The sequence below is a fragment of the Ictidomys tridecemlineatus genome, chromosome 10 (assembly GCF_052094955.1).
Source record: "Ictidomys tridecemlineatus isolate mIctTri1 chromosome 10, mIctTri1.hap1, whole genome shotgun sequence".
NCBI classification, from domain to species: Eukaryota; Metazoa; Chordata; class Mammalia; order Rodentia; family Sciuridae; genus Ictidomys; species Ictidomys tridecemlineatus.
In genome coordinates, this window is record NC_135486.1 from 66,878,772 (window position 1) to 66,891,088 (window position 12,317).

The following is a 12,317-nucleotide window of genomic DNA, read 5'->3' on the forward strand; positions in this document are numbered from 1 at the left end:
ATGGTGCCCTGGATCTGGGTGCTGCGCCCTTACCCCTATCCCCAGCTACAGAAAGCTCTATCCTCCAAGCTCTGTGATGTCCACTGTCCTCAGTGTCATTGTCACGAGTTGTGTTGGCTGTGATGTGGGCACGTCAAGCGCAGCAGCCTATCCCAGTCTTTCATGTCCTTTCCTCTGTGGGGAGGAACTTCTCGCCTATTCTGATCAGCCTCAGGGATCAGGGAAGCTTGCCCTTTGTTAGGGAACTCTGGGCCTCACTAGGGAAGGAGGCTCCAGACCTCCAGATTTTTGTCTTAGAAATAACCTTTCCTGTTCCAAAATTGCCAATCAAGTTGTGCAGGTTCACTTCTGTCCACTGCTTCCTACTGGGCACAGTGAGTGGCAACACCTGTGGGCTCTTTGAGATCCTTTATAACTCAAAGTGGTTACATGGTTATCAGCTCAGAGCGGAAACACCCAGTCTGGAGGTGTGAGTGGTGGTCCTTGTTTCCTAGGAGCACTGGCAGGGGGAGGGTTTGGGGAAGGCAAGGAGTGCACAGAGGACTAAAAAAGTTTTTTTAGTACCAGGGTTGAACTCAGGGGTGCTTAACCCTGAGCCACATCCCTAGTCTTCTTAATATTTTATTTAGAGACGAGGTCTTGAGAAATTGCTTAGGGCCTTGCTAAGTTGCTGAGGTTGGTTTTGAACTTGAGATCTTCCTGTCTCAGCCTCCGGAGCTGATCACAGGCGTGTGCCACCGTGCCTGGTGCAGAGAAGATTTTTACCAGGTGAAGGCAGTTCTTTCTCCTCTGGAGCCAACGAGCACCTAAGGAAGGACCAGGGCTGTCATGGTGCCGAGGTGGGATGGAGGCTCCGCCCTGTGAACAGGCTGGGGTGTCCAGCTGCAGCTTAATCATGGATCCCTTAGGGACCAGGACAGTGTTTCCAGTGGAGCAAGGAGAACATGGCTTGGTGACAGCTCCAGGAGCTTTATGAATGGTGGGGAAAACTGCACCTGGGTAGAAGGACCTCGGCAAGAGCCTTCACCCCAGCACCCCAGCATGTGGGCTGCTTCTCTTATGATGGGGAGAGATGTTTTCATTAAATGATTCCTAGAGAAGTTAAGGCCTCATGAGAGAGTCGTGACTCTGGTCATGAAGCATTGATTGGCTCCCAGGGAGGGTCTTGTCCTAGACGGGGCCTTGGGATTGATGGGTGGCACCAGTGGAAGAATTAGTCACTTTCCCTTAACACTAACTCTCTTCACAGGGGCCTCCTACAGACAGGAGTTCTAGAGAAAGTCCAAAGTTACACAGAGGACAAAGGAAGGCACACTCTGGACCATGAGATGATATGTATGGAGATGTGAGAGAGGTTTCCTTTGTGATGCTTTATGGCACGTTATAAACCCCTGAAAAATGTCAAGCTTTCTATAACACGTTTTCGTACTTTCCTGCAGACTGTACCATTGACTTTGTAAAATGAAATAAAGTGTTATTCATGAAGCTCCATATTCAGAAGGGTGCCTGTGGTCACTTAAGCATATTATTACCTCTGTATCACCCTGTGCTTTATGTTTTGTTGTGTAGGTGGGAAACAACTAGCTGTGCTGTTTATTTAGATCTGTGGAAACAATAGGCTCCAACTCATTTTTCATTGATATTGAAAGGAATTTGCAAAGAGAACCACAGATATGTGTAGTGGATGTACTTATCCTACCTTAATTAAAATTACAATTTTATTCATTTGTCTCCTCCTCCTCCTCCTCCTCCTCCTCCTCCTTCTTCTTTTTTTTTGATACTGGGGTTTGAACTCAGGGGTGCTTGACCACTGAGCCACATCCCCAGCCCTACTTTGTATTTTATTTAGAGTCAGGGTCTCACTGAGTTGCTTAGTGCCTCAGTTTTGCTGAGGCTGGCCTTGAATTTGTGATGCTCCTGCCTTAGCCTCCCAAGTTACTGGGATAACAGGTGTGTGCCACTGTACCTGGCTCATTTGTTTTTTTCTTTCTTTCATGTTGTAACATGAAAGTCATGAAATTTAGATAAAAAAGTCAGTGGATTATTTCTTTCATGGCCTCTCATGTAAAACTGCATCTATCAATAGAGACATTTCTAAATTTCTAACTGGGACCATGGTGCATACCTGTAATCCCAGTGACTTGGGAAGCCGAGGCAAGAAGGTCATAAGTTCAAGGCCAGCCTTAGAAACTTAGCAAGACCCTGTCTCAAAATAATAATAATAATAATAATAATAATAATAATAATAATAAGGACTAGGGATGTGGCTCAGTGGTTAAGTGCCTCTTAGTTCAGTTCCTGGTACCAAAAAATAAAAAAGAAATAAAAACCCCCAAAACAACAACAAAATAAATAAATAAACAAACTAATTAATTAATCAATAGAACAAAATACAAGAAATTTCTAGCTTACTAAATATATGAGACTGGGTTTCAGCATCATTTGGGATCAGACTCTTATTTTCTTTCCAAGAAAATAGTAGGTTTAGTCGCTTACAGACACGTTGCTAAAAAAATCTCTGGGCAGCACAAATAGCAGTTCAGCCTTGGTGGGAGTTAAATGTTTTAAATTTTAGCTCCCCATTGCACTCTCTCAGGTGCCTATTCATGGTTCACATCTGGGCTGTTCTGATGGAGGGGTAAGTCTTATTCATTCATCCAGTCAATATTTGCTGATGACTGACCCCATTATGCCTTTGCACCATGTGAGGGGTGTTAAGAGTCCAGTGTGCATGACTTGACAGGATAGAAAGGCTCTCAGAGTCAGAACCTGTCCTTCCCTCGGCCTTGGACCCCCTGTGGTGACTAGAACACCCTCCCCACGTGGCTTTCAGCCCTGTTCACCCACTAACGGATGCACTGGTTCTGAGGGCTGGTGCAGCCAGTGTCAAGGGCCAACATAGGCATTAGTATGGCATTGCTGACCATGACAGGCTCCCTTTCAGCTCTGCAAAGCAGTTCAGGCAGAGGCTGGAGAGGGCGCCAACACCCTACTACCTGTGTGGGACTTGGTCTCTCATGGATCCATTCTCTAATCTTCCTTTTCAACCACCTGTCTGTTTCTCCCATAAATACTCATGGTGCCTAATCTATGCAGGCACCAACTGTGCCAGATATGGAATATGTCATGTAGAATAAGACAAGCTCCCTGCCCACAGGAAGCTTGGAGTTTGACGGGAGGGTTAAATTCTAAGGGGGAATGAGGCCCGCGAGGACAGACAACACACTGACAACACACAGCCTCAAATACATTATTTCTAGGCTCTGAGTCCATGTCCTGGCTCTCACCAAACTGATATGCAGTGGTATCAGTGTTATGCTGATAAAGATCGGCTCTCAAAATAAACAAACAAACAAATAAATAATAGGGCTAGGGCTGTGGCTCAGTGGCAAACCGCTTGCCTAGCACGCGTGAGGCACTGGGTTTGATCCCCAGCACCACGTAAAAAACTAAATAAACAAATAAAGGTATTATGTTCAACTACAACTAAAAATATTTAAAAATAATAAAGTTGTAGCCTTTGCTAATTTACACAGTGTGGACAATTCCAAGCCGCCATTTCAAGGGTGCTGAGTGCAGACTTGGGAAGAAGGAAAGACTTTGGGCAGAAGAGAAGCATATTGCTTATTTGTGTTCCCCCATACAGATATAATAGGGGTAAATAATTTCAAGGGCATAAATAATAGTAAGATAATTAGGCCAGGTGAGTTTTGAGTATTTATTACTTTGGTCTTAGTATAATCACTTAGTTGTAAATTTGTGTAATTTCATTTTTAATAATGACTGCCGTTTCAAAATTGCGTGGAAATTCAATAATCCCCTCTCAGGCCTAGCTGGTTCTAGGATGCCTCTGTTCCAGGCTCAGTCATCATGTATTGTGGTCTTTAGAGCCAGTGTGCCTTCCCCACCGTTCCATAGACTGTGTGACTCCTGTGTCTTTGTGTCCTCAGAGCCTCACTCTCCCAAAGAGCATCGAGGGCTATTAATTCATTGAGTTAGAAGGCTTCATCTGTATTTGTGTATGAAGGTCCTTTATTTTTGAACATTATTTAAGCCTGAGGTTGAATTTTTGTTTTTGTACAGGACAGAAAGCAGATGAGCACATCCATTATCAGATGGTCTCTTTGCAAAGCCTTTGTACAAATAATGCATGTTACAGATGCTTATGGTCTTGAATCATTAGCATAACATATGTTCCCACTCAAAAATGGCAAATGTGCCTCTGTTCAAAATAGCTCATGCCTTAGCGTTCTCATCCTTGTCTTATGCTCAGGTTCTGACTATGGCGGGAGCACGAGTACGTCCACGCTAAAGGATGTGTTCCGATGCCAATCACTCTGGCTCGACCCAGACCAGACTGTTGGGAGCTGGTGGCATTATTTCTGTCATCATCATGGTCACCATTGCCCTGTCTTCATCATCATTACCAACAAATACTGTTTATTGGGGGCCATCGTGTGCATCTCACTGTGACAGATACCATGCAAATCAAGTGGCTTCGAACCATCCCTTGAAGGTCACAGCTCAGCACAGAAGCAAACACTTTGGAAAACAAATTCCTGCAATTTCAGTGCGGGAGAGAGGACATGGTGATAGGGGTGGGACCTGAAGAGGGTGATGTTGCATCTGGGCAGGGAAAGAGGGTGGCCTGAGTGGGGAAGAGGCAGGGAGGCAGTAGGAGAGCCTCAGGAGGATCCAGCAGTGGAGTGTGAGTGGAGCAGAGAGGAGATGGGCTCAGCCAGGGAGGAAGATGAGGGATGGAGAGGGAGGGAGGGAGACAGACAGAGGAGCAAGGGGAGAGAGAGACGGGTGGGAGAGAAGGAGAGAGACAGAGAGAGAAGAGAGTCAAAGAGAGAGGAGAGAGGGAGAGAGAAAGAGCGAGGGAGAGAGAGAGACAGGGATAGAGAGAGGGAGAGGCAGGGATAGAGAGAGACAGAGAGAAGAGAAATGATGGAGAAGAGAGAATGCACTGTGGCCAGGCAGAAGACAAAGCAAAGCATAGAAGTAGGCAGGTGGCTGAGTGGGCTCTGGGGAGGGAGGGGCATCTTCAAGGTCTGTAGGCGCCTCCTCCTCCCTCCTTTGTGCCCTCCGTCCTGTTCCCACTATCCAGATTTGGGGATGAAGGTCTAAGTGAGTCGGAAGAGACCAGGCAGCTACTGAACCCCACTCCACGGAGCAGGTGTGGATTAACCCTATGGATTAACCCTGTGGATCCCGGGGAGGTCTCCCTTCAGCTGGCCAGAGCCTAGAGCATCACGATGTCCCAGACTTGTGCTCTCTTGCAGAATCAGTCTAGAATCTTTCCCCAGGCAGGACACTGCTTGAAAACCCCCAAAGGGGGTGCAGTGTGGACTTTCATTTTTCAAAAGATTTTATTAAAAAGAGAAAAACCTGACTTTTGAGGGGCCGCACTACCATGGATAGCCCCACCACCAGCAAATAAAGCTCGGGTTTTGTAGCCCCTGTTTAATTTACTGTCTATTGATGTTTAAGATCCCAGAGACAACAAAATTTCATTTCATTTCTGTAGCATTAATTTACTTCATTTTTCTGGGGAGTCAGAGAGTTAATTTAGAAACCCAATGCTATCTTAGGGCACAAGAGAATTTCTGTTAAAGTGAAAATTGCTGCTTTTTTTCTTTTTCTCCATGAATAGATGAAAACATTACAAAGGAGGAATACATTTTCTTCTGAAAGATGAGCTATTTGACGACTACGGGCTGTTCCCTTTGATACAGAAATCAGTGCTTTGATTTATTGTCATTAGGCCGTCTTCTTGCTCTGCGGAGCCAGGAGCAATCAAAGCCAGGGAAGTAAATGGCACTATTTTTCCTGTAGCCATTCGGTAATTTCCCACGAGAATTTGGAATCACAGTTCTTTGGGGCTGATGTTTCATCTGCCCTGTAGCCTCAGAAAGCCTCCAAGAGGCCACTAAGATGGTGGTCTATGGTAGAGCAGGGGTAGAAAGAGGAAGCCCTGGGGTCCTCCGGGACTGGCAATGCTGACTTCTTTCCTTGGCTCTGTGTTTTCTCACATTGCCTGATGTCCCCACCGGTGATTACAAGTGGAACTTAATCTCTCTAACCCTCTGGCTTTGTGCTCTATTCTCCAGAGTGAGCACATCAGTTCTTTAGTTTTTTAGTAGGTAAAGAGCCTCATTCAGTCATCGAGCTCCCAGGATGCTCTGGGGCGTCTCTCTGTTGGGGAACACCTAGGATGGCTGCACTTGGGCTGGGGATTGTGAGGGATGACCCATGCTCCCCTTCCATCCCCAGATCCTGCAGTGGTGATGGGCAGCTGAGGACCTCATGGTCTTTGCTAAGATAGTGGGCTTGGTTTTCCTTGGGCTTCATTTTCCCTGTCTCCTCCCCAGCCTCTTTCCTCCCGTGTCCTGTGAGACCAGCCTTCTCACCTCCTGACTAGTTTCAAACACGTCCACGCAGTGGGTCTTCGGGCAGTTACTGTGCCTCTCCCCCGTGACTATTTTCTAAACCAAAGTCACGAAAACGATCCTGTAGTGGGGATGGCATCCGTGGGGTGTCAGAACTGAAGTTGGGGGTGGGAGCATGGAGAAACAGACCTTGGGCATCAGAACAAGGTGTGGGGAGAGCGGGGCTGTGCCTGGCTGGCTTGGGGCCTCTCACTAACTAGCAGGCTCTCTGTGAGAGAGACAAGATGCCCTTTCTGCAAATTCCTCCTCCTCCTGTTCACCCTGCGGTTTCTCCCTCTCTGAGACTAGCATTTGGGGGCTTTGAAACTTCTAGAATGAATATATCTCTGGGTCCAGGGGGAGTGGCATCTCTTGCAGCTGGAAGTCCACATCTTTCCCTGGTTGATTGTCAGGCTTTAGTGAAAAGCAAGAGGCTGGAGGAGCAAGCGCCGGTTGCATCCCAGGCGATTCTGTGGCCCATTCGGACAATGACTAGCCTATTCAGGAATGGCAGGCCCAGTCAGGGGTGATGTTTGTCTGAAGCCACAACTTGACGTTGCCAGGTGCTTGCCCTCTCTAAGCAGCTTTACTTCAAGCACATGCAATAAAAAGAGTGAGAATGTGAGTTGCCTGTGGAAGACAGGCACTGGGCTCTAGGTTCCCCGTGGCAGAAACCATGTTTCTCTGAGCTCGCTCAGGACACCCATGTGGGTCAGGGCCTGCTGTTTTGCTGTTCTCACTGGGGACCACAAGCTGACTTTTGGAAGAGGATGGCCAGGCGGGCTCTTACCTGGCGATCTTGTCCGTGCAGGACATGGTGACCAGCTGTTCCCCCAGCAGGATGCCATCCCACGTCTGGACTGCACTGGGGCCCCGGACGGGGACTGTGCCTTCCCCAGACTCTATCTTGGTGCGCAGGTGCCCGCGGAACTTCCTGACGATGTGTTTGCTGCTGTTCACTAGGAAAGAAGAGGTGGTGGTGAGAGGTGGCAGGCACAACCGCCCAGAGCTAGGGGGGCTCTGTGGGCTGAGAGCATGGCAGGCTGCATCCAAGGGTCTTGGCAGGGACTGAGCTCAAGAGGCAGGTTTTAGAAGTAACAGAAGCAGATGGTGGTGACATGGTAAAGAGATGGGCTTCACAGTATGGAGATTTCTCAGAAAACTTAGAATGGAATGACCATTTGACCCAGTTAACTCACTTTTTTGGTACTCAAGGGACTTAAAATCAGCATACTACAGTGATGCAGCCACATCAATATTTATAGCAGCTCAACTCACAAGAGCTGAACTAGGGAATCAACTTAGGTGCCCTTCAACAGATGAATGGATAAAGAAAATGTGGTGCATATACACAATGGAATATAACTCATCCATAAAGAGGAATTAAATTATGGCATTTGCTGGTAAATGGATGGAACGGGAGACTATCCTGCTAAGTGAAATAAGCTAATCCCCTAAAACCAAAGGCTGAACATTCTTTCCTATATATGGATGCTAACACACAAAAAGGGGTGAGGGAAAGAAAAAATAGAAGTTCATTGGATTAAACAAAGGGGAATGAAGGGAAGGTAGGGGGGATGGGAATAGGAAAGACAGTAGAATGAATCAGACATAAATTTCCTGTGATCATAGATGAATACACAACTAGTATAACTCCACATCATGTTCAACCACAAAAATGAGATCCTAATTAGAATAAGTTATACTTCATGTGTGTATAATATGTCAAAATACATTCTCTTGGCTGGGCGTGGTAGCACATGCCTGTAATGTCAGCTGAGGCAGGAGGATTGAGTGTTCAATGTCAGCCTCAGCAGAAATGAGGCACTAAGCAACTCAGTGAGACCAGTCTCTAAATAAACTACAAAAATAGGGCTGGGGATGTGGCTCAGTGGTTGAGTGCCCCTGAGTTCAACCCCTAGTACCCTCCCCCACAAAAAAAATCACTCTAGTGTCATGTGTATCTAAAAAGAATAATAACAACAAAAAGAGATGGGCTTCAGAGAAATGCTGCTAGCAAGGGTCAGCTACTGTCCCGTAAGGGCAGAGGGCAAACATCTCAGAGACTAACACTGTTCTGTCTCTGCCACCACCACCCAACTCTGCTACTGAGGTGCACAGGCAGCCTTGGATAACACGTCATGAATGAGCATGGCTGCGTATGACACCTGACTTATGGGCTCTGAAATTTGAATATATGATTTGAACATCTAACTTTCACACCATGAAGTACTGTTGACCCTCCATATCCATGGGTTCTACATCTCTGGATTCAACCGAGGTTCAAAAAAATACGGGAAAAAGTCATGTCTGTACTGAACAGGCACAGGCATTTTCTCTTGTCATTGTTCCCTGAGCAACACAGTGTAACTGCCATTTACACACCATGAACATTGCATTAGGAGGGGTCAGTAATCTAGTGATGATTTAGAGGTTGTGCAAAAATTAGACACAAACACAACACCATTTAACATAAGGAACTTGAGCATCCACAGATTTTGGTATCCACAGCGGGGTCCTGGAACCAATCCTCCATGGTTACCAGGGGATGGCCGTATTATTCCTTCCACTTTTTCCAGCCATTAAAAAATTGTGAGAACGTGCTTAGCTTTGGGGCCATGTAGAAACAGGTGGTGAGCTATGTGAACTTGGGAAAGTGGATTACAGGCTACAACGTGGTTACTTCCTCTTGTGTGTTTACTTCCTCTACCTTCTTCATATCACCTTGCTCCCGGGCCCTGGGGATTAAACGAGGTGGCGTGTGTGAGGGTGGGGTGTAGCTCAGAGCACCTCAGGGTCTCCCAAGTGCCTCTAATTATGGAGGCCTCTATGGGGTAGGGACTTTTTAGGCATAGAAATGACAAGCCTCAAGGTGTCCTTATACCTCCCTCATGGGTTCTGGGTTCTTATCCTTCCAGGGCCCTCTTGACACACATCCATCTTCATATGCTATATCACATCCTGACAGTTATTTGGAGAACTAGCAAGAACAAGAGAAGCTTTACACTGTTTTTTTTTCTTTCCCTAGAAAATTCTGTATATAAGTCTGGGTTATTTTGTATGAGAGAAATGGTTAACTGCTTTGCACATTAAATATAAAATATAAAAGAGCCTAATGATTCCAACATCTACATACTTACAGTGACATGAATAGATATTAGATGCTTTCTCTAAAAAGTTTCTATTGAAGTTTCAGAAGTTGTGTAGCTGGAGTTTTCTCCTCATTTACTTGCACTGAATGGTGAATAGTAAACATAGGTTTTTTTTTTTTTTAATCTGACACACCAGAGTAATTTCCACTGCACTTCCTTATCAGTTCCAAGAACTGAAGTTCTTAAATTCACCATACCTATGGGCTATCTTTTGGGAAGACTCTCAAGAGGGGAGTCAACTTTTGAGAGGTTTCAAATCACTTTTTCATCCTGCAAACAACCAGTTACTTTGTGAGCTCCAGTTGGGATTTGTCTAGGAGTCATCTACAGAAGGAGGAACCAAGGAGAAAAGTGGAGCCTGGGGAGTCCCCTTCTGTACAGCACTAAATGGCACTGGTGATCAGACAGTGAGCATGGTGGCGGTGAGTGTGGAGGTGACAATAGTGATGATAGTGGTGACAAGGATGGTGATGATAGTGGTGATGATGGTGATTGTGATGATTGTGGTGTTGGTGATGATGATGGCAGATATGGTGATAATGATGGTGATGGTGACAATAATAATGGTGGTGATGGTGATTTTGATGATTGTGATGATGGTGATGGTGACAATAATGGTAATGATGGTGATTGTGATGATGGTGATGGTTATGAGAATGATAATGATTGTGACAGTAACAATGACCACGATGGTGGTAAAGGTAATGCTGATGGTGCAGTGAGGACGATGGTGATGGTGATGATGACAAATTGAACAGAAAATAATTCACATGACTCAAAAGTGCTTGCATGAACCTTGGTTTAATCTGAACATCTACACGATCCAGGTGGGGTTTCAGTGGACTCTCTGTGGTAGAAAGCATTGGAGATGGAGAAGCTGGCGTGCCTCTCAGTTTCTACCCTGTTGCTTCAGGGGACGTGGTTCTTGATGTCTACTTCTGTAAATCATGGTGTCTTCACAATCTCCAATACTTCAACTACAGCATCATTTCCCAGACCTCAAAAGCTGCCTGTCATACTGCAAAACCTTTCTGGCTTCTCACCGTCTTTAATGTCGTGACGGCAAGAGGCCTGGCTCGAATTAACAACTGGTTTCTGGGAGGAAACCCAAACTCTCAGGCTAGAGTCCCTCTGCCTCAAGAGCCAGGTGCACGAGCTTCCCGAGAGTGCTCATTCTGGGGGAGTCACGTCTCTGCCACCTTCTGTAGCATGCCTCCTCCCACGGGCTCATTGGTCCCAGGGTGAGCCTCAGGGTTGGTGGACTTGGGGAGACAGTTCCCCGCCTCTGTCTTGGCTAATGGTGAGAGGTAGCGGGGAGCTGAAGATGCCACTTCAAGCAGAATGAAATGTCAATCCCCCAGCTGTGGTGGATTGATGGTGTGCCCGTGCAAGTGTGAAATGTCAAGGCCTGGCCTGTCATGCACACAGAGCTACCTTCAAATGCATTGGAACATTCTAGGCCAATTCTGATGTTCCAAATCATCAGACTCGTCATTATAGTGCTTATTAGTCTAAAATTGTTATCTTTTGGAATTAATAAAGTAGATTAGTAACATATTTTAAAAATGTTTTTCTTCAAATGAATATTTTATGTTTAGGGGAGAATTTAAAGGAGGTGGCAATAAAATGACAATTTGAGACATTGACCTCCGAGTGGAGTTATCTAAAAACAAAACAAAACAAACAAAAAACATGGCATAGGGGACAGAGACAAAGCAAAACCATAAAACAACCCCCCCGCCCCCGCAAAACCCCATAAGGCTTTACATCAAATAAAAGTTAGATTTCCAAACTGTTTCCAAAAGCAATATTGCAGAAAATATATCTGTGAAGCAATCCATTACTTATTGTAATAATAAAACCTGTAATAATTGCCACGTGGTCATATAGGTGACCTTTGTCATCATTTGATGATGACGATGGTAGTGATGATGTCAAAATTATGAGACTATTGAAATCCATTATCCTGCAATGAGCAACTATTATTTACTGTGCATTTCCATAACTCAGTAGGATGTCTGAAGAAAGGAATTTAAAGAGCTGTACTTTAGATTTCCTGACTTCCTACTGGATTTTGTTTCACTCTCCTCAGCTGCTCTTCTATAATGAGTGGAACGGGCTTGGTGTGAATATACTAGGCACTTATCATACCTTGGCAGATAAATGGAAGATGTAATCCTGCTCTTTTTCATGGCATCTTGAGGGAGATAGTTTGGAAAATTTGATCTGTGAAATTCTTGGACAATGGTCATAAGAACTGAATTTATCAGGTGATTTAAAAGTTATTCTAAGAGGGAGGTGAGGGGATTGGTGATTTGGGAGGGGGACAAAATTTGCTCAGCAAAAGTGAGGTACCCTGGATCCTTCTAGTCTTACATTGAGGATCTTATTAGAACTGCTCAACTCTAGCTCAGGCCTCCGAGGCACTGAGAAATGGCATTGTCACCTGTGAGTCTGTAGGGAGTCTTGTCTCTCCTTGGTGGTAGTTGGTGCCCCCAACCCTCAAGAGAAGTGTTCAGAGTCCTGATTCTGACCTTGTAAATAAAAACAAACAAAATCCCAAATAGCACAGTTCTCCTGGTTGTGCAAAGGAATATTATCTTTAGACATTTTTCTCCACCTGGACTTATTGATTGATCCTCTAGGTGCAGGAGGAAATCACAGCACTTAGCAATTTTGAATGGCCTGAGATGGAGTAGCTATGCCTTGGGTGAGATCAGAGACCTTAGTTTGC

General features: G+C 45.4%; 1 protein-coding gene across 4 annotated transcripts in view; it reads right to left on the reverse strand.

Annotated features, from left to right (window-relative positions):
- Adarb2 (adenosine deaminase RNA specific B2 (inactive)) overlaps positions 1–12,317 on the reverse strand; it is a 479,503-nt gene that overhangs the window by 29,230 nt on the left and 437,956 nt on the right. For all 4 annotated transcript variants that reach the window (XM_078023135.1, XM_005320333.4, XM_040278723.2 and 1 more), the window contains one exon: positions 7,222–7,390. In XM_078023135.1, the coding sequence (XP_077879261.1) occupies positions 7,222–7,390 (169 nt within the window). The remainder of the gene's footprint in view (positions 1–7,221; positions 7,391–12,317) is intronic.